This window comes from Meriones unguiculatus, chromosome 3 (genome assembly GCF_030254825.1).
Source record: "Meriones unguiculatus strain TT.TT164.6M chromosome 3, Bangor_MerUng_6.1, whole genome shotgun sequence".
Classification (NCBI taxonomy): Eukaryota; Metazoa; Chordata; class Mammalia; order Rodentia; family Muridae; genus Meriones; species Meriones unguiculatus.
In genome coordinates this window covers 134,027,795-134,049,651 of record NC_083351.1, presented here as the reverse complement: position 1 = coordinate 134,049,651, position 21,857 = coordinate 134,027,795, and the positions used below count along the sequence as shown (strand labels likewise).

The 21,857-nt window shown below is 48.4% G+C and overlaps 1 protein-coding gene across 1 annotated transcript in view; it reads right to left on the bottom strand.

Moving 5' to 3' along the window:
* Positions 1–21,350, bottom strand: part of Slc28a3 (solute carrier family 28 member 3) — a 53,000-nt gene extending 31,650 nt beyond the window's left edge. Inside the window, exons 1-2 of the mRNA XM_060380564.1 lie at positions 21,178–21,350; positions 656–742 (exon numbers count right to left, since the gene is read on the bottom strand). Coding sequence (XP_060236547.1) covers positions 656–742; positions 21,178–21,288 — 198 coding nt within the window. The 5' untranslated portion in view covers positions 21,289–21,350. The remainder of the gene's footprint in view (positions 1–655; positions 743–21,177) is intronic.
* Positions 21,351–21,857: the final 507 nt, after the last annotated feature.

The window sequence follows — 21,857 nt, the reverse complement described above, 5'->3', positions numbered from 1 at the left end:
TGAGTAATTACTCACTGTTTTCTTCAGCAGCAGAAGAAATTCTCCCTGAATCTGATATATCAGCGAAGCAATACAGAATTCCTTGCCAGATGTGGTGGCCAGTGCCTGTGATCCCACCACTGCTGAAGCCAGAGGATCAGGAGTTCAAGGCCATCCTCTATTACATATTGAGTTTGAAGTTAGCTTTGGTCACATGAGACCCTGTCTCTCCTAAACAATTAAAACCAAACCCCAAACAACTTCCCCCTCAAAAAAAAAAAAAAAAAAAAAAAAAAAAGGCTCCCAAGACTTGTGCAAGCTCAGGCTCTATGGGACCAAGGATGGGGCATCTCACTTGCCTCCTTCACCTTAGCAGTTCAGGGGCTTTTCTTGTTTGACAGGCAGTCTCACACCAGCTGGCCCTGACTACTGCCTCTGCCCCCGAGTAGCTACATGGGGCTACAATGAACATCCATGCCGGCCTAAGACTAGGCTTTTGGCATCGGGATGGTTTTCTTTCAGGGGAACTGTGAGGCTGCTCCGTCAAAGTGAAAGTTCATGGTCAGGGTGTGCGTGCTTTCTTGTGTGCTCAGCCTTAGGCACGCTAACCACATTCACGGGCAGCCTGGTGTCACCATGGTAACAGGTCCTCAGTCCTCCTCCACACCTGCCCTACCTGTTTGGCATTTCCTTGCTCCCCGCTTTGTACAACTCTGCCCCGGACGGTGCTGTTCCCCGTGTTCTGTTCCCCAAGGTCTTCATCCTATGAACAAAGCAGAGTGAAAAATAAGGTGTCAGAGCCCAAACCCGAATGCCCTTCTGTGAAGATTCCTGGAAGGGTTGCAAAGAGTGCCAGAAGCCGGGACTCCCTGTGCGTCCGATTCGGGGAACTGCCAGGGAAACTCGGGCTCATAAGGAAAAGATGGGTTTTGCTTTTTTTTTTGGCTCTGGTGGGAAAGACCATGTGCTGCACACTGAGGAAGGATATTGGCTTGGTTTCCCACCGTCAGTCCTACAGTACCAGGCAGAGCCAGCACCAGGGGACCTGGCTGGGAAACCTCACGTGTCAGCTGGGCTGGTCAATCACCCCTCAGCAAGGCACAGCCACCTTTAACCTATGCTCAGTCAGTAGAAGAAATAATTATCCCTTTAATGAGACATTGTGCTTTTCCTTCCCAGAATCCCTAGTGGGGACCTGTACAGAGCCCCAAAGCTGTGGCTTCCTAAATCTGAGTCATTCTGAGAAGCCTTTTCTTTCCATCTCGTTTCTGCTTCTGCCCATGACTTCCCTAACACTTCGGGCCTCTTTCCCTGAAGTTTCCTTCTGGCAGAGTGGCTGCTTGTCTGCATGGCTCACCGCCATGCCCACTTAATTGGCACAGCTTCTTCTCTCTTCTGGGTAGACACTGAGATTTACAGCTCACTGCCCTGGGGGTTTGACCTTAAACTCCAATAAAATTGTCCTGTGGATCCGTTCTTAAGTCTCTTCCTTTCTTGTTCTTTCCTTTCTCTTCCTCCACTTCCTCTTTCTCCTCCTCTTTTTGTTCTGTTTGTTTGACCTGTTTTCATTATGTGGCTCTGGTTGGCTTTGAACTCACAGAGCTCTGCCAGCCTCTATCTCTTAATTTTAAGACTCCCATCTTAAAATTCTTATAAAGGAGCCTAAGACCCTCTTTCCTGGTACCTCTGGTGGGCTCTCCACAGCCCCTGGTAGCCCTCTGGGGACTGTACAGTTCCCTGTGTTTGTAGATTCTCACATTTGCCTTAACACTAAGTTGAAAACAAGAATACCCAGGATCCTGAATTAAATGTACAAATAAAATTAGGGTTCCCTGATCCTATTGTCCTGTACTCCAGGCGTCTATTCACAGGGCAGTTTTCTCTCTCTGGCTCTCTGCAGAACCCCGATGTTTTTTTCCTCAGCCTTCTGATGCTGACCATTGCTGCCACCTGCTGGCCTTACCGGAAACCTTTGCTGAATGAGAGAGAATTTTGGTTTTAAGGCAATGGGAGAACGTGTGTGTGTGTGTGTGTGTGTGTGTGTGTGTGTGTGTGTGTTATTGGGGGAGGTGGCATGCCTGCTGCTTTGCATGCTCACAGAGGCAACCGTGAGGCAGGACGAACCATAGAACAGAGGCAGCGGGGGCTCCCTGAACTGCCTAAGAGGTGAGCTGAGCCCAGCATTTAGGTCCTGATGGTGGGTGTCATGTGATCATCTGCTTCAAGACCATGCTGCCTTCATGCCCTGCCACTATGAACCACAGCAAGCCCTTTCTTCCCTAAATTGCCTTCCTTTCTCTCTTTCTCTCTGCCTTTTTTTTCTTTTTCTCTCTTCTCTCTCTCTCTCTCTCTCTCTCTCTCTCTCTCTCTCTCTCTCCCACTCCCAGGGTCTCCGTGTAGCTCTCTGGCTGTCCTAGAACTTGGCCTCCATCTCCTGGTGGGATTAAAGACATGTACCCACTATAAGCTTAAGATGCCTTCGTCAGAGTATTTTATCATAGGGAAAAGGAATTAGTGAAAAGCTATCTGGGGACACCTGCAAGACAGTATCACAAGACAGTACCCCCTCCATGTTGTTGAACGCCCGTGGCGTTGCTTTTGCTGGTGACCTCGGAGGAGTCAGACCCTCTTTGAACCGGAGAGGAACTCCAGCGTGACCAGCGAGGGTAACGTGAGACATGATGGTTGTGGGCATGAACTTGTGTGGGCGATAGTGCGGTTTCCGGTATGTGGAAGCGGTTAATGACCAAGGCTCTCTGTTAGCCAGACTCTGGTCACGGCCCTGTGAGCCTTAGACCTTCCTCTTGACCTACGACAAACTGTAGTCTCTCTGCACAAGCTATTGCACCCACTTTAACACAGTAAGAGACTCGAACAACCACTCACGGGGCTCCTACAAGCTGGCAGACTGAACTGTTTGCGCTGTAGGGAGCTCACTCGAGCAAACCGCAGGGCCGTGGGAGCAGACTTACTCCAGTAAACGCTGCCACTGGCCCCTGGAGGTGGAGAGAAAGCTCTACCCAGAGCTGACTTGGGATGGCAGCCTTCCAGTCGGCCAGAGGAGGGGCCTGACTGAAGTAACCTCCAGTTGGCAAACCTCCTCCCCTTTCCTGCTTTCTGCAACGTCCACACCTCTGATTGGGCCAGATCTTCTCCCTGTTTCCTCATGCTTCCCCAGAAGGCCAGCTCGCCTCTGCAGAAACCAAAGCTAGCTGTGCAGTGCAATCTGCCCTCACTGATTTTACTGATATCGGGTCTTCCTTTTTTGTTTTTTGAACACAGCCTCTCCAACTGACTGCTTCTTAGGTGTTGCTCAGATGCAGCAGCGGGCTCAAGTTGTACAAACGCAGAATCTCCCGTCCACTCACCGCCTACACCACTGCCTTGCCTCACATTTTTTTCCATATGAGACAACTTAACAGTCAAGACACAGACAGTAGAATAGGGTAGGTGTGAATTAAGAAGCATTCTGCTTCGAAAAGCGCTCTGCCACTTTAAAACTGACGAAGGCAAATGTGTAGTAGCCACATTTTTTCAGAAAATTTGTTTTTAGTTTTCAGAAATGAAAGACTTGTCTCACCGCTGGCCAGTTTTGTTGTACGTCTGTAACACCCAGCACAAGATTCTAGTTTGAAACCCAAATCTTCAAAGCACAGGGCTCACACGGGAGTGCTGCATTCATATCCTAAGCAATACAGAATTACACGGGAGGTGCCACAACCTCTTACTAACCCGCTTTGAGCAAAGAGGAGACACACGGGGCGACTGTGCCGCATTTCAGCTCACAGAGCAACCCTTGAGAATTTTATCTGTACCTTAATGTGCCCGTGTTAGCACACTGCTTTAGCTTCAAGAATTCCAGTAAGGGCTGGAGAGATGGCTTAGCACTTCAGAGCACTTACTGCTCTTCTAGAGGATCTGGGTCAGGTCCCAGCACTCACATGGTGGCTCACAAGCGTCTGTAACATCAGTTCCAGGGTATCTGATGTCCTCTTCTGGAGGCATCAGGTACTGCATGTGTGTGGTAGACACACATGCAGGCAAGAAACACTCATGCACATAACATAAAAATAAATTTAAAAAACTTTAAAAATCAAGGGAGGAATTAAGAGTTTCACTTGTAAATAACTGTCTCATATAATCTGTAGAAATCTGTCCCATTGTTGGAACACATTACTGAGATAATATATTACGAATAGAGAACCATAATTCTGCAATAAATCAGTTTATTTTTTTTAAAGCAAACCAGCAAGACTTTCAGTTCACTTGTACATTTATAAATAGAAAATTTATAATGCAAACTTCATGCATTAATAAAACTTGGCTGCTGGGCATGGTGGCACATATCTTGAATCCCAGGACTCAGGAGGGAGAGGCAGGCCAAGGCCAAGGCCAGCTTAATCTACATAGTGAGTTCCAGGACAGACAGAGCTGCACAATAGAGACCTTGTCTCAAAAAGACCAAAACAACCCAACCAAACCACACAGGCAGGCACGCATGCACGCTCGTATGCACATATCCCAAAATAAAACACAAAAAACAGAAAACAAAACAACAACAAACCAAACCAAGCAACTGACTAGCCAAAAACAAAGGGGCTGCAGAGAGGGTCAGTGGTTAAGAGCACTTGCTGAATTTGCAGAAGACCCAACTTCCACTCCAGAAAGTCACACAGTCTCTTACAACCACCTGACATGAGCTAGGTAGTTCACGCTCTAGGGGACCTGACACGGGTCTTCTGGCCCCTGTGGGCACCTGCATGCAAGGCACAGACTCACACAAACACACAGAATACACATGAATAAAACTGTCAAAGCTAGTCATGGTCCACGCATTTTTAAACCCAGCACTCAGGAGGCAGAGACGGGTGAATTTTAGTCCATTCAAATCTACGTAATGAGTTCTAGGCCAATCAGGGCTATATGGTGGGTCCCTGTCTTGAAAAAATAAAAAACAATAACAAAAGAACTAGCAGGCGCCTTAGTTGGAGGTACTATTGTGGTAAACACCACGAGCAAAATCAGTTTATTTGACTCACACTTCCACATCACAGTCATTATTGAAGGAAGTCAGGCAAGAACTCAAACAGGGCAGGAACCTGGAGCCTGCAGCTGACAGAGGCCACGGACGGGTGCTGAGTACTGGCTTGCTCAACCTGCTTTCTTATCGAACCAGAACCACCAGACCAGGTGTGGCTCCACCCACAATGGCCTCGGCTTTCTCTCATCAATCACTGATTAAGAACATGCCCTGCAGCTCAGTCTTAAGGAAGCGCTTTCTCAATTGAGGCTCCCTCCTCTTTGTTGGCTCTAGCTCATATCTGGTCAACATAAACAACCCAGCACAGCCGGGTCACCAAGAAGAGCGTCACATGGCAGAGCGTTGCCATGGAACACCCTAACTGTGGATTCACTGTCATACCATAAAGTCTGACTCAAATGTTAGTCTGTTTCTTGCACGGTATGCACGTGACAGCAATCCCCTGCCTCAACCCCTCAAGTGCTGAGACATTGACAGGCCTGGCTCTCCTATTCTTTTGAAGGAAGGGTGGTTGCCTTTTGTGCCCATAATTTGTGTTGGACTGTATGTATGATGATTTCTGCCTGATTCTAATCTGATACTGTTTCTGATGTAGCTTGGCTTACTTGCTGTGAAGTAAGATATTCCCATGAGATCTTCTGAAGATGCGTTCTGAAGGGAGAGGACCAGAAACGTCTGAAGGCACAGAGACATCTAAAGGCACAAAGCAACTGATTCTGAGTGGCCATGGCTCTTCCTCTCTGTGCAAGCCGAAGTATGACCTGCCTCTCCACGTGTCCTTGCGGAACCTCTGCTGTGGTCTGAATGTGTGCCTCAAAGTTCATGTTAGAGACTTAATCTTCAACGCAGAGGGTTGAGAGCTGGGACCGTTAGGAAATAATCAGGACTCTAGTGATAAAAGGATAATGTCCTTATTGCCAGAGTGAGTTTTTTAATTAACTTATTATTTTTATAGCATTCTGCCTGCATGTATGCCTGCACACCAGAAAAGCGCACCAGATCCCATTATGAATGGTTATGAGCCACCATGTGGTTGCTGGGAATTAAACTTAGGACCTTCTGGAGGAGCAAATAGTGCTCTTAACCTCTGAGCTGCCTTTCCATCCCTAGAGTTGGTTCTTTACCAAGACAGTGGCTTGATCATTATTCTTGTTTGCTCTCTGTTGCTGCGATAAAACACCGGAAGTAATTTTGGGAGGAAAGCCTTTATGTTCTGATCTCAGTCCATCATGGAGGCAAATCAAAGCAGAAACTTGAGTCAGGACCTGACGCAGAGACCCCAGAAGACCAGTGTTTGCTCTCCATGGCTTGCTCAGCCTATTTTCTTTTGTCCCTGGAACCACCTGCCCGGGGGTAGCATCACCCACCATGGTCTGGGTCCTCTGACATTGATCGTTCATCAAGAAAAACATACCACAGACTTGCCTATGGGGCAGTCTAATTCTCACATGACTCTAGTCTGTGTCCAGTTGACAAAAACCATCAAGTGTGGTGCTCACTCCCCTTCCTTAGGTCATGGATGCCCTTGTCAGACTTTCCAGCCTCCAGAGATTTATTTCTTACCTTTTTAGCCCACTCCGTGTTATTTTATTACCTTAACCTGCTCTGTTAGTTTGGTTTACAGTATTCTTCTTGAGCATCTTAAGTATTTGCATTGTTATTAGTTCTTTTTATCCTGAGGCCAAGGATTCATGGGTAGGCCTCTGTTCTCACTGGAGAAGCCAATCTTTTTTCTTTTCCTTTTTTTTCTTTTCTTTCTGCTTCACTTCTAACTTCTACGATTTAGTCATGACACTCCTAAGGTTCAGTGTTTTCTGCGTCTCTAAATGCAGTTTTAATCATACAGGGCCCACTTCCTCTTTAAAATGCCCTCTTCCTGTCCCCCTGTCTACTTGAAGGCTAGCACCATTGAAGTATTTCCTCCTGGCTTAAGATTGCTCTCCTCCCCTTCCTGAGCTTTTATGGCCCTTTCTACCCAGCCCTGAAAGTTACAAATGTTCCCTGAGTTCCCAAGCCTTTATTCCTCCAACAAATGATAATGGGGCAGCCATGGGACAGGCACTTGCTGGTCAAGGAATGGCATATGTGGTTCCTCTGGCCAAGGGCTTCTGTCAGCGTAAACTACATATTTGATTGCAGAATTATAGTTGTGATGACTAAGACAAGGTGCTTGTTCACTCTTCACCCCCCCCTCCTCATAGTGCTGGGGATCAAACCCAAGGCATTGTACATTCCAAGAAGTTATACCCCAACCAAGATACCACTTTACATTCTAGTTGGCATGAACCTTGGCTGTTTCTGTAATTTTAAACACCCAACTTGTTTATCACGTGAAACAGGAAACATTTTTTCACCAGCAAATCATCAGGTGTTGGTGAGAGAGAAAACAAACAAGGATTTCTAAGCAATCACAGAAGAGTTTTCTTGTTTACAAATGTCCATCCAGTCTGCCACACGGGGTCATAGTGAGGTGCCTATTTCCCTTTAAGGTTTCTGATGATGTCTGACATTAGGAATGCTTATATGTGGTCCAATACTCATAGCCATATGACCAAAGATGTGAGATCAGGAAACGTGGCTTCATGTTTTTCTTTCCTTTCTCTTTCTCTCTCTCTGTCTTATACCATAGCCCAGGGCTTTTACCTTCCTAGCAGTAGAGAAGATATTGTAAAGAGAGACAGTTTTGCTATCACACTAACAGAATTTAAAATTCTCCAGGAATCTCATGCTGGGGCGGGGAAAGCTGACGCTAGACAGAGCAGGAAGAGATTTCACACAGTTCTGATAACAGATCACAGTGCTTGACTGACCAGAGCAGACACAAGGGCAGGTCAAGGGTCAGTGATGGGTGGGACCACATCTCGGCCAGGATTGCTTAATCACACCCCCCTTTCCCGTTACTTATGGCTAAGCCTCATACCATCCTTGAGGATGAGCGATGAGGCATTAGTCCCTCTTTCCAATGCACCCGCACACACCAAGTTTCCTCTCTCTGCAGTCTCCATTTATCGTTTTAATTGGCATACTAGGGACAGGTCAATGAATTTAATTTTTTGGGACTGGCAGAGTCCAGGCTAGACCCTCCAAACTCTGGCCATGAACACACCATTGCCTTGTCTCCACCTCCTGGTGCTGGGGCTGCAGGTCTGTATTGCCTGCACAATGGCCTTAGTCATTTGCTCAAGTGAGATGGGAAGATGCCATGTGTGAGGTGGGGAGAAACACAGGTGACGCCAGGAGACAGGGGCAGTCATGACTGATGCTCTCGGTCCGTCACTTTCTCTTGGAATAGGTCCTAAACTATGCAAATTACGGTTGCCTCTGTAAGGAGTGACATAGATTATCACAGTTTGGTTTGAGGGCAGATTTGTCCATATAGTGAGTTCCAGACCAGCTAGGGCAACATAGGAGGGGTCTCAGTCTCTCTGTCTCTCCCTTTTCTCTGCTCTCTCCCACCTTCCTTCCCTCCTTCTTTCTCTTTCAAAAAGAAATAACAAACACACGTCATAAGTTGGGGCCTACCTGCCTGTTCAATGACACTGACCTCAACTTACATCTGGAAAGCAGTTCTTTTGTGGGGATTTCTGAATTACCTTGGCCACCAAATACTTACGCCAACGGGCTGCTAATTAAATAGATACAGGCTAGACAGAAACACACGGAATACTGTGAAAACTCTAAGCAAACCACTTGCCTACATGGGAGGTAGGTAGAAATGACCATGCGGTAGCTTGCTTCAGCTGTTAACTTGATACATCTGAGAAGAGGGAATCCCTATTAAGAAGATGCCTCACATACAGAGCCCACAGCTAATCTGCGGGAGGCACTCCCCTGAGGTCTCCTCTCCCTGGTGTGTCATACTGACAACAGACAGAGAAGCTAACTGAGCCGTACTCCAGGCCTCTGAAAAACGTCTTCTGGAGTTCTCTGAGACTCAGCTGGGAGCCATGCTGGCTCAGCCTGGCCCAAACCACAGGTTCGGGGCTTCACATTGCCTTGATGGAGGAAGCCGAAGCTGGGTATGGACAAAGCATGGTGGCAAAGGCCTACAATCCCAGCTACTCAGGAGGCTGGGGCAGGAGGATTGTAAATTCGAGGCCTGCATTGTTAATTCCTCAAGACCTGGTTTCAAATAAAAAGTGAGGGGGACGAGACTGGCTAGGGACAAATCTCAGTGGTAGAGCATCTGTGAGAGCCTGGATACAAAGCTCGGTGTTGTGGGAGGTGGAGTGGCGGGGGACATCAGGGGACTTCGTATCAGAGGACCCCAGTGTTTGCAACAAGAGAATGACTTCACACTCAGACTTCTGAACCTGAACAGCACCCCAGCTGAGTGGTATGAAATCATTGTTGATAGCTGAGAATTTGCTGAGGCCAGTGCTTGGCACTCATTGCTCAAGAGCCCTGTGGCAAGGGGCAGGGCCTCCATTTCCCCAGGGGCTCTGGCTTTGGGGCTTTCATTTCTCCGCAGCACTGTGATGCAGGGCGGTCGTTCACTTTTTCTTTTAACATTCATTCATTCAAAAGCTTTGCTTCGTGTATGAGTATTTTGCCTGCATGTATGGATGTGTGCCAGGCATGTGCCTGGTGACTGCAGGGGTCAGCAGGGAGCACCACCTACCCTGGTGCTGGATGAGAAGTACAACATGTGTGCTGAAAACTCAGCACACATCGTCTGCAAGAGCAACAGGCGCTCTTAAGCGCCGAGCCGTCTCTCCAGCCCCTGACCTATTATTTAAGAATCTGTTTTTACTTTTAACTGCGTGTGTGGGTAGGTGTGCGTGTGGGGATGTGCGTGTCAGTGTAGGCGCCCACAGAGACATTGGGTATCCTGGAGCTGGATACAGGATAAACCCGGTCCTCCAGGCGTAGGTCCTGCTCTTAACTGCTGAGACAGCTTTTGGGTGAGAATCAAGCAGAGAAGTTAGGAAACTTGCCTGAGTGGTGTGTGTGTGTGTGTGTGGTTGTAGATATGGGGCCACCTGACTCAACCTACCTACACAACCTCTGCTTTTCCTGCCTTACCAGGTGTGTGGTTCTTCTCTTTTCCACCTGTAGTGCCTCCTGGCTCAGAAGTCGGCAAGAGGCCACTTGTCACATCCAGCCAAGGTCTCTGCCACACGGAAAGGACAGACAGTACCAGGAGCACTGGAGGCAGCCCTTCCTGCCCGCTGGGCTGCCCTAGCTGGCTCCCCCGGACCTTTCCTCCTCTCTGACCTGTGTTTGCAGGGGGAATGAGGAAGTGGCTCATGGGCCAAGAGGAAGCCTAGCGTTTGGCAGCCCCTGAGATGCTGGTGGCTTGTGTCGCCATTCATCCTTTCTGGATCTGTTAGGGCTCACCAGGTGGCTGCTGCTTTTGTCCCCTGTGTGTCACCTGTACAGGCCAGAGTCTCTGAAATACTTTTTCCGTTCAAAGCTTCCTGGACTGACAGATTAAGGCCAAGGCTCTCCAACTTCCTCTTTGCAAGTGTTTGATACAGCAGGATCTGATGGGAACTCCAAATTCAGTTATTTTAATTAGAAATGTTCAAGCTGGGTGTGGTGGTGCAAGCCTGTAATTCCAGGGTGAGCGGGGGTAGGAGGGCATGGGTAGGGAGACTTGGGGGCATTCAGAGGGCAGAGGCAGGTGGATCTCTGAGTTTGAGGCCAGCCTGGTCTACAGATAGTTCTAGGACAGCCTGGGCTACACAGAGAGAAACTGTGTAAAATGTAAGGTTCACAAAGGTTTAAGTGAGGTGAGGAGAGTGTGTGACTTAGGGCTCATGGTTAGAGTCACAGATTTGCCCATCCTGGTCCCCTTCTGGGCTGTGGCCAACACTTTCCCATGGCATGAAGAACATCACCTCACGTTAGGAGGTGGCTTTCTGATCATACTTCATGGAGAGTTCATACCATTGCTTTAGCTCTAAGTCCTTATTGTTTGGCTTGCATGTTTATTCTAGAATGTTCTTGCGTACACAGAACACAGAAATTCAGTTTTAAGCCTGTTACTGACTTTAGAATCAGAGGCTAGGATCTTGTAGGCAGCAAGGTTCCTTGAGCTAAGTCTACCCTGTCCATCTCCAGGGCTTCATGCCCCTCCTACCTTCCTGTTCCAGTACTGATTTTCTTCATAAAATGACAGCAGAGAAAATAGCTCAGGCAGTGACACTCCATACGTCCTAGTCAGTGTCTTCCTTCTGTCTAGCACTGGGTAGTTGCTCAGTGAAGTTTGTTGATTGAATGAAAGAATGAAATCGTACAGTAACTGTTCACTCCACACAGGTGGAAACAGTGACTCCCTGATTCTGAGGCCAGGTGAAGGCCTCTCCTGGGCCAGGAACAGATTTTGCACACACACTGAGTGGTAGCCATTTGTCATTGTTTGGGGACAGTCCAATAACAGCTTTTTGTTTGTGGCTCCTATTATAATGCCTGGCACAATGTCAGGGCTCGATAAACTTTGTTGAATGTGTAGGTTACATTTTAACTCAATCAGCTTTGGCTCTCAGGAAGCAAAGCACACAAAAACAAAGGTTTGAGGGCTGGAGAGATGGCTCAGCTGAGAGCAAGAACAGTTCTTGTAGAGGTCTGGCCTCTTCTTCCTAACATCCAAGTGATGGAGCAGCCTGGCCCTGTCTTAAAGGCTCTCTCAAATCCTCCGCCTGGGATCAACACGTGTAGCACGGCTCACCACTGCCCGCAACTCAAGCCTAGGGGGGATCTGGTCTCTGTGGAAACTCGGGTGTTCACACCCCACACAGATACACGCAAAACTAAAAACCAAAGGTCTGTATCCTAAAAGTCAGGGATGGAGGGGAAGCCTGGGGAGTCTCCGTGCGCACTCCCTGCTTCCTGAAACCAGCTGGTCCTGGTGGTCACGAGCTCTGTTCTTGGGTAGGCACACAAAGCTCTAGGCCTGAATGTGACGACCTTCACCATTCCCTCCTGTCTTCCCCACCTGCTTCCTTCACGGTCCTTTCCCAGGATAAGAGCATCAGTCACAGCCAGGCCTAAGCTGCTGAGTCAGTCACCTCGTACACGGAAGGGGTGGATTCAGAGGTCGCCAAAGATCCAGATCTTGACTTTGAGTGACAACTGTTGCTACCTGCCTACATCTGTCATCTAAGTTCCAGACTTTCACGGGACAGTGGAGACTTGAGGTTCCTGCTCACAACAAGCCTTGATATAGAAAATTCCAGATCCTCACACCTTTCTTTTTCTTTTCCAGTCTTGGAATAACCGTTCCGCCAGCTTTCTGAGCCAGCGGCCTCCTTCCACAGGAAGGGTGTCTGGATGAGGTTGGTCAGCAGGGACTGGTTCCCTTATATGAGTGGAAAGAGAAAGCTAACCGGAGCTAGTTTGGGTCCTGTTCTGTGTTCCACAGAGCTCTGCAGCCTGCCCTGTGGTGGCTGTGGACACGTAGCCTCTGAGTGGCTCACAGCTGCAGGCCCTGAGGCATAGCCTCAGAGTGATTGCCATCACGACTGTAAGTCAGCAAGAGGTGGATAACAAACCGGGTCTTATCCCGTGTAGCCTGAATGCATACACCCCCGCCCCCATCTCCCTACTTCCTGGGCACAGGAGAACATCTCTCTCCCTGATGTTCTTTGCTTGTGACTATTTTCATGGCTAAAGTGATGGTTCCAAACCGCAGATGCATCCTCCTCCTGACAGAATGCAGAGGTGTTCGGTACCTCTCACCACGACGACATAGCTAGCCAAACCACCCTTTCAGAAACCTAGGAAAATACGGCAGGTTTTCAGTGGCCCAAAGGGTGGTCATCAAGCAAAACAGCATCTCAGCACAGTCGGCTCTGAGGTGTGTCTGCCTGGTTTCTCTTCAAGACACAGCACAATCTTGTGAAAACACCTCTGCAGTCCCAAAGAAAGCTCACGGTCAGGCAGCCACAGAGGGCTAAAGGACACTCAGTCTCCCCAGAAAATGCCAGGATTTAATCTGTTTATTAATAGATCCTGGGAATGAATTATCTAAAAGGGGCTTTGAAAGGTGTGTGTGTGTGTGTGTGTGACTGAGTCCCCTTCCCCTTCCCACTGTGAACTGAAACCAGGGCTCCAGAGTGCCGGGCCAATGTTCTGCCCCACCCATAGGCTTTGAAGGTCCTCGGAAATCCTGGGACTATCACATGCACACACCACATGACCAAGAAGACTGATTACAAAGAAATAATTTGGTCAAGTCCTGAAACAACTGATGACAACAACCAAATGACAAAACCACAAAATGCACAGGAGGCAGAAAGGGATCATTGCAAGTTCAAGGCCATCCAGGGCCACATACTGAGCTCTAGGCCAGCCAGGGCTACAAGCAAGTCCATGTCTCGAAATCAAAGAACAAAATAAACAAATGATGAGTGAGTAATTAAATTTTGAGAAAACAGCCATATTATATTCCGTAAGTTCAAGTTTAAATGAAAACATTGTAAGACACCGATATGATGGTTCATACTGAGGAAGAAATGTGTTCAGAAAGGTGAAGGAAATAAAATTAAAAAACAAAAACAAAACAAAACAAAAAAACCCCAAACAACCTGCAGTCAGCTAGGCAGTGGTGGTGCACACCTTTAATCCCAGAGCTTGGAAGGCAGAGGCAAGGGGATCTCTGAGTTCAGGGCCAGATTGGCCTATAGAGTGAGTTCCAGGACAGCCAGGGCTACACAGAGAAACCCTGTTTCAAGAAACTGAAAAAGTCTGGAGTCTGTATTAGAGAATATTGATAGAGTCAGAGTGCTGGGGTGTAGCTCAAGTGAAAAGTTTTCTCAGCAGCCTCAAGCCCTGGGTTCCAGCTCCAAAACCTCATAAACTAGGTGTGGCTGCCACACCAATAATTCCAGCACAGAACAAAATTCAGGGAGGGGGCTGAGACCCGAGGATCAGAAGTTCAAGGTCATTGGCAGTTGCACAGTAAATTCAAGCCTTCTTGAGACCTTGTTTGGCCATGATAACACAGGCCCTTAGTCCCAGCATCAGAGGTGGTGGCAGGTGGAGGCCAGTCAGGGCTACACACTGACACCCTGTTGGTTCTGGCTAGATTTATGTTAACTTGACTGTCTAGAGTCACCCCTCAATTGAGAAAACGCCTCCATAAAAATCAGGCTTTCAAAAGCCTGTGGGACAGTTTTTCAATTAGTGATCAATGGAAGAGGGCCAAGCCCAGTGGGTGGGGCCATCCCTGGGCTCCTGGTCCTGGGTTCTATAGGAAAGCTGAGCAAGCCACGAGGAGCAAGCCAGGAGGCAGCACCCTCCGTGGCCTCTGCATCAGCTCCTGCTCCCGGTTCCTGCCCTGACTTCCTCCAATGATGAACTGCGGGAGCCAAATAAGGCCTCTCCTCCCTAAGTAACTTACTGTCATGGTGTTTACAGCAGTGGTTAACCCTAACTAAGACACTGCCTTAAAATAAAAACAGAGACAAAGCTTATGAATTGAAGCTAAAGAAGTGGATAGAGGGAGATTCAGTGTTTGCAGTTGCTTGCATTATATGGAAAAAGATCTTAAATCAAGGGCTGGAGACAGGGCTCGGCAGTTATGGCAGTGTGTGCTCTTCCAGAGGACCAAGGTTGGACTCCAGCACCCACACGGCTGCTCGCAGCCATCTGTAACTCCAGTTTGAGGGGCCCTGACAGGCTCTTCTGACCTCTGAGGACAGCAGGCATGAACCTGCAGGCATACACATAAAAATAAATCATAAAAATATCTTTAATCAATAACCTAACCATTCACAGAAAGAAACTAGAAGAACAGCAAACTGAATTGGAAGGAAGAAGGATAGTTATGAGGATAAGGGCTGGAGTGTGGCTGATGGAGGGCACCTAAGGCCCAGAGTGACACCAAAAACAGAGCAGAACAAAGACACAGGAGACAAACTAGAAAAACGGGTAAAGCATTACAGCCCAAACCCGGTATTTTAAAAAGAACAGAATTGTCAGCTGTTTAAAGCCGGGTGCAGTGGCACATGCCTGTAATCCCAGTGCTCATGGAGGCTCATGGATCTGTGTGTGCAAGGCCAGCCTGGTCTACAAAGCCAGGACAGCCAAGGGTACACAGAGAAACCCTGTCTCTAAAATCCACCACCACCACAACAAAATGCAAGTGAGGGTATTGTTATGACACAGAAATAGAGTGCTACAAGAAATGATGAACAATTGCACAACCTGGTGCTGTGTTCTCTGCCCAGGGCCTAATCACTGAGGAGCAGGAAGTCCTGCTCTGGAGGACTTACTTCAGGAGTGGTTGAACAAAAAAACTAACCCCACATGCTTTTCCTGAGGTCGTCATGGAAGCGATTTTGATTTCAGTCATGTAAGCTCCTTCCCATGCCCATTTTAGAAATCAATAGACATTTTAAAACTCTCTTTACCGAAGCAAACAAACAAACATGAAGATGAGAGGGGACTTGTTGATATGTTATGGGGACAGGAAAGAGGCAGAGAAGGAGGGTGTCAGGTTTGAATATGTGTAGAGGAATTTTAATTCAGAGCATGGCTGCTCTGGCAAAAGATCTCATCCAAAGACCTTCTAGATCTGTGTGATCTGGCTGGTATACAAACATGCCTTTAATCCAGGAGACAGACCCAAGAACTGAGTTCAAGGCTGGCCTAGTATATGGAGCAAGTTTCAGGTAAAGAAAAGCTTAGATCCAGGCATGGTTGTACACGCTTATAATCCCAAATGATTAAGGTAAAGTTAGTTTGTAGCAGGAAGCACCCATGTTTGAAAGTGATGTCTAGTTGAGTGGCAAAAATGAATTGGAGAAAGATTTGACAGAATAGGATACGTGCAACCCTCAGGAGAAGAGAGAGAAAAGGGAAGCTACTTAAGGGGCAATGGAGAGAGAAGTTTTACTGGAACAGTAACAGAAAAACAGGTTACAGAGAGAGAACTTAGGTGAAGACAGAATGAGCCAGAGAATGAGAAGGAGCCAGGAGATTAGAGCAGATTGCTGGAGTTAGTTTGAAGCCATGCAGAGCAATTCAGAGGCCGAAATTAAAAACAGATTGAATAAATTAGCTGGGGGAGGAGTTTGAGTCAGAACAGCTGAGTTGAACCAGCCAGCAATGAGTACAGAAAAAATAAGAAAGGGTGACTCTGATGCTGAAAACATTCTAGGTATGACTAGGTTAGATTGTACAGAGGCTAGAAGCTTCCAGGACTAGGCCTAGGTTAGTAGACAGAGGCAGTAATTCTCCAAAAAACAATTACCTTAGGAGAATAAAAGTGTGTTTTATAGATATGATCAAGAGACATTGAAGTGTGAAGCTGTCAAAGATTAAATAAAAATATTTATTTAAAAAAAAGTCCCTTACTGAAGTCACTGGGCAGAGGCAAGAGGATGCCTGAGTTCCAGGACAGCCAGGCTGTAGAGAAAACAGTATCTTTGGGAAAACAAAACAAACAACAAAAGCAAGTCACTGTCCTGCATTTTAAATTCATGTGTGGAGAGGTAAGGCAGCTCTGGTGTGAGGCTCGCCCTGAGCTCTGAGAAATCTTGGAGCAGCCTGCGCTTGACCGTTAGGATCTCTCTGCTCTCGCCCAACTGTGACTTCACCTACACCTGCTTTTCAGCCTCTCTCATCCCTGACCTCTCCAGTTTGGTCTGTGCTAAGCAGCCTTTCCAAACCTGCCTGGCTGGGTCCCTGCCCGTTGTTGAGTCATTCAGCCGAGCTCTGTGTGTGTGCAGAGTCCGGGCATTTCCAGACTCTGCTCCTGCCCCAAGCCTTGCCTAAGTGGGCCCCACCCAGCTGACTTTTTGTGTTTTGCCATTGTGTGTGGTGCTGGACATGGAACCCAAGCCCTCGTGTGTGCCGGCCAAGCCTTCAACCATTGAACCACAGACTGGCCCCAAACTCAATGATCCTCCAGCCTCAGCCTCCTGAGTGTGGGGATGATGGACAGGCACAACCACACCTGGCTGGGCTGACTTCAGAGTGAGCAAAAAGTCTGAGGGTCACCTGTGGCACAGGAGGAGGGGAGTTAAGTCGGGATGCTAAGAGATCTTGAAACACGCGGTCCTAAATGGGATATCTCCATCAAATCTCAGGGAACCCAGAGAAAGAGGACGTAGAGAGAATATAAGAGCCAGAGGGGATGGAGGACGTGAAAAACAAAACCAAACCAAAAAACAAGGTCCCCTAAATCAACAAGACCGAATCTCATGAATTCAGAGATGGAAGCAGCATGCCACTGAGCCATGGAAGAGCCCGCATTTTCCCCTGCCTCCCTCCCTGCCTCTCTCCATCCTTTTTAGACAGAGTTACACCGTAAAGTCTAGGCAGAGCTCAACCTCATCATCATCCCCCTGCCTGTGATACCATGTTCATTTATAGTGCCTGTCTACCTTGAGACTCACGCACTCCAAAGGTTGCACTGTGTGGCCCAGGCCAGGCTGGACCTTGCTATCAACTCAGGGTGGCCCCAAATTTGTGATGCCCTGTCCTAGACTCCTGAGTGCTGCAACTGTTGACCTGAGTCACCACACACATTTAAAAGAACTTATTTATTTATTCAGAGACTGTGTGCGTGTGCACGTGCATGTTGTGGGTGAGAGAACGAATCGGCTAGAGCCACTTTTCTCCTTCTGTGGATGGAACCCAGCTACCAGGCTTGGCAGCAGCCATCTGTTCCTGCTGCCCTCTTGTGTACTTTCTGCTCTTCAGTCTTTCAACTTACAGAAGCTGTTTACACTGGCAAGCAGCTTTTGCACTTCTTACACACTGCATCTCACTTGTGCGCATGAGTCCAGGGGCCAATCCAGGAGCTGGTCTACACTGTCTAGGTCTGTGTGAAGAGGATATTTGCACAAGGACAAAATTGCCTGACAAACAACCACAAAAACAACATCTGAAAAAAGAACTGGCCAGTGTGCTGAGTTAATTGATAATCGTGTAATTGTATTGCTACACACTAACCAGACTGGATGAACTTACAAAGCCAACTGAAAACTGGTGAAGGAAGCTGCAGAGGAGAAACAAGAACTCACGCCCTTCTGATGGGTCTAAATTGGCCTAATCATAGAAGAAACCAGTTTAGCATTATTAGTGGGAGTTGAAAATATCTGGGCTCAGCTAGTACAGTGCTTGTTCAGCATGCAAAGTCCTCTTTGAACCCTAGGACCTTTTTATTGCGGTGTTTTGGCGTACACATCCTCATCCCAACTCTTGAGAAGTAGAGTTGTGGGAATCATAAGTTCAAGGTTATCCTAAAGTACATGGACAGTTGACTACATGAGACCCTGCCTCAAAACAAAACACCAAGGCAACCACAAACAAAACACAGATATAGTTCAATGCCCAACAGCTCCACTGCCAAAGAGCAAAGTGTTCCTGCTCTTCCAAAAGAGTGTACCAGTGTGCCCAATCCTACAATGACTTTAGAAGCACCAAGAAAATCTCCAAACCGATAACGCACTTGTCTGTTCACAGAAATATTTATGGGATGGGAAACTTATGCCAATGCAACAGCCGGAACTGAGAGCAGTCTACAAAACCACAGTGGAATCTTAGAAAACTCACCACAAAGGCCAGTACAAGGCCTTTTTTGTCACTCTGACTGATTTTGTATACGTTTGAGGACAGGCAAAAGGCATATTTTGTGTGTCTGGCTATAAAGTTTACAAGCAGCACGCATACCATGTGGGATTCATAGCTACAGGTTAAGGCTAGCAGCATTAGCCTGGGATCAGCTGTGTGCAGCTGGGCCCCTGAGGATGGGGGCCTGGTCCTCCTAGCTTCTGCCCCTCAGCTCTCTGCTGGCCTGTGTTCTTCTATTCTCCACTCCCCTCAGTCCTGCCCGAGGCTCTGCTCAGCCCTGCTGTGGCTCTCCCCACTCCCGGCTGCAAATCCTCTAGCTTCCCCATTCTTTAGGCTCGCCTGTGGACCTATACCTCGATGGAGACACTTGGGATCTCAGCCAACAGGCCTTAAGTGGAACTCATCCCTTCCCTGGTACGGACCTTCCTCTTGGATGTCCCCGACATCCTGGGCTAGAAAACTTCACTTCCCCAGCTGTGCACCAAGTGGCTGCTGCTCTTATTATATGTTTATGGTATGTGCCAGCACTGGTTCTCACAAGCACCTGTGTGGTGCACACACTTCCTTACATAGGTAGCATTCTGATCCTATCTAACAGAGCAAAACCGGAAGTTCGGAGGGCACATCCCACACCCTGTCCTCATCCTGACTCCTTGCCCTGAGCAGCTGGTTCCCTGGCAGCCACTGCCTGCGGCCTGGCCTTCTTGCTGGTGTCCCATCCACACAGCCATCCTCCAACATGGTCATAAGAGGCATCTTCAACAATCTGGCAGTGGCTGGGTGTGGTGGTGCGAGCCTTTAATCCCAGCACTGGGGGTGGCAGGGGCAGGAAGATCCCTGTGAGTTCTACAAAGTGAATCCAGGACAGCCAAGGCTACACAGAGAAACCCAAACAAAAAACCAATCTGGCAATAAAGACATCCTCTTAAGCTCATGGAGACATTATGGGTGGGGGGGTGTGACACGCCTCCTCGCCGCCCTGCGCTCCTGCCCCACCTGCATTGCCGACTTGCATTCCTCTCCAATGCCCCTAGGCCTAGGGACAGACAGGCTCTTCGCCCCTCAAGCTCCACTGATCGGCTTTCTGCAGGCCGGATGGTTCCCACCTGATGTGGGTTCAGCATCAACCCCAGGCTGATTTGCAAGCTGTGTTTTGCGTTGCATCTTTGTGTGACTTGCTGCCCCGCTCTGCTTCTCGAGGGCAAATGCTATGGCTCTCTTTGAACTACCTTCCCTCTTAGCGCTGGCAACTATATTTGGAAGCAGCTAACCATCCTGCCTAGTAAATACAGGTCTACAACAAACAAATAAACAAAGCAATCCAAACCCTGGTAAAGAAAGCTCTGGAAAGAGTAGCTGGAACCCTATTTGCCCCTGTTTGTGCTGTGGGTAGACCGCTGGGCTGTGCGTGTCACCTCGGAGTGTTGAGCCGAAGACATTGCAGAGAAGGCAGGCTCTACCCTCCTGCTCTTCCTAATGGAGACCTCAGGTTTCCCTCCCATGGTGCACTCAGGGAGGAGACCAAACCAGCCTGTCAGCAGAGATGGTTCGGAGAGAAGTCTGTACACATGAACCGCAAGGCCGACATCCTATCTGTCAATCTGTCTCTAGTCACTTTGCAGTGATTTATTGGCCCTCAAGCCCCTGCCCCTTGTCTTCTCTGGTCGCTTCTCCACAGTACACAGCCAAAGGGATAAAACAGTATGCATGCTGTGGCATTCAAGCATGTCCTCCGGACGCCTCGCCTCTTTACTGTGAGACGCCAAACATGTGAAACTTAAAACATCACAGACATCACGTTTCCCGCCATCTTCTTGTCCACTTGTGTTTTATCATTTTAACTTTCAGGCCTCCTCATACCTCCAAACTATGGGGTGGCACCCCTGTCACAACCAAACCAGGGCAGGTAGCTTGATGGTGAAAGAGACCAGGCTCACGCCAAGCGCTTTCCCTTCCCTGGCTTGTGTTACCATTTAGAAGCTGTGCTCTGCCCATTAAGTGTCTCCGAAGCCCAGGGGCTACTGAGCCTTCCTGACTTTCAAAGCCCTCGTGTTGCATGCCAAACAAGGAGCAACTCAAACCCAGGCTCCTGGCAGGCTGTCAGGGACCGGCCTCCCTCTCGGGCCACCTGTGGCACCCAGCCCCAAGACTTGGAGAATTAATCACTCAGTAGTCTTGGCTAAGGACACAGTTTTGCATAAGTAGGTTGTCCTGGGCAGGCTCCTGGCTACATTCCACTCAGGCTGAGAACCCATCCAGCTTCTGCTGCCTCCACTGGGGGCTGAGGTCCCTTCTCTTCCCCTGTCTAGATCTTGGGGAAGGGACCTGATGGTAAATCCCGAAACTAACTTACTCTTCGACCAGGGGCAAGAATGGGAGAGGAAGGCAGCTTGTTCCCCTGGTGACGAGGGCAGTCCAGATCAACACTAAACCTTGAAAGAGACTTTTCAGGTTTACCAACCCAGAGAAGTCCAAGTCGGAAAAAAAAAAAAAAAAAAAGAATGGGTTTAAACTGTACCTATTAAAGAATTAACGTTCTTGTCGTGGTTCAGCGAGACCCACGGCTCCTGTTACAAAGCTTGCCAGGTGTGAAGACAGCAGGTTCCCCAGTCCCTGTCAGCCCTGCTCACCTGGAAGGCTTCGTTGCTGCGGCCCTGGTTGCTGGGGGCTGTTGGCCTCAGCTCGATGCTCATCTCGCTCCCACTGGGCTGAGAATCCTTTCCCTGGTCTGCCCTGGACATCTTCTGCCCGACAGCTCGCAGCACCTATTGGCTACGTCAGAGAGCCGCCTGATGCTGCCTCAGTTTGGAAACCTTTCCAATAACCTCTTAAATACTTGGGCTGGAACCTGGTTGGGGTGGGGCAGGCGGGGCTGGCAGGAGGCGGGGTGAAGCCTCTCTTTAAACACGCCCTCCCCCTTCCTCTTTCCAGGGATGCCCAGCATAGGCTTTCTCATCACAAACGGGAACCGCCGTTTTTCTCTGCAGCCCTTTGCAAAATCACCTACTTCCTGTGGATGTGGTTGGGGGCTAGGCAGGTGTTGCTGCGTCTAGGCCAGGCACGTGGGAGGTACAATGTACATCCCTTTGTGTTCCGCCTGGAGAAACTCCAGATATGGGAAAGAGAGACAATAAAAGGGTGAGGAGAAACAGGTGCGGGTCTGTGTGCAAAGCCTTTCACTGGGCCCTGCTTCACACTGAGGATTTCAAAACCCCAAGAACAGAAATACAGAGGTGTGCATGGAAATCGATGTAATGTTCACTCCCTAAATAGACTTCCTAGTTTTTGTTTGCTTGTTTTGTTTTCCCCC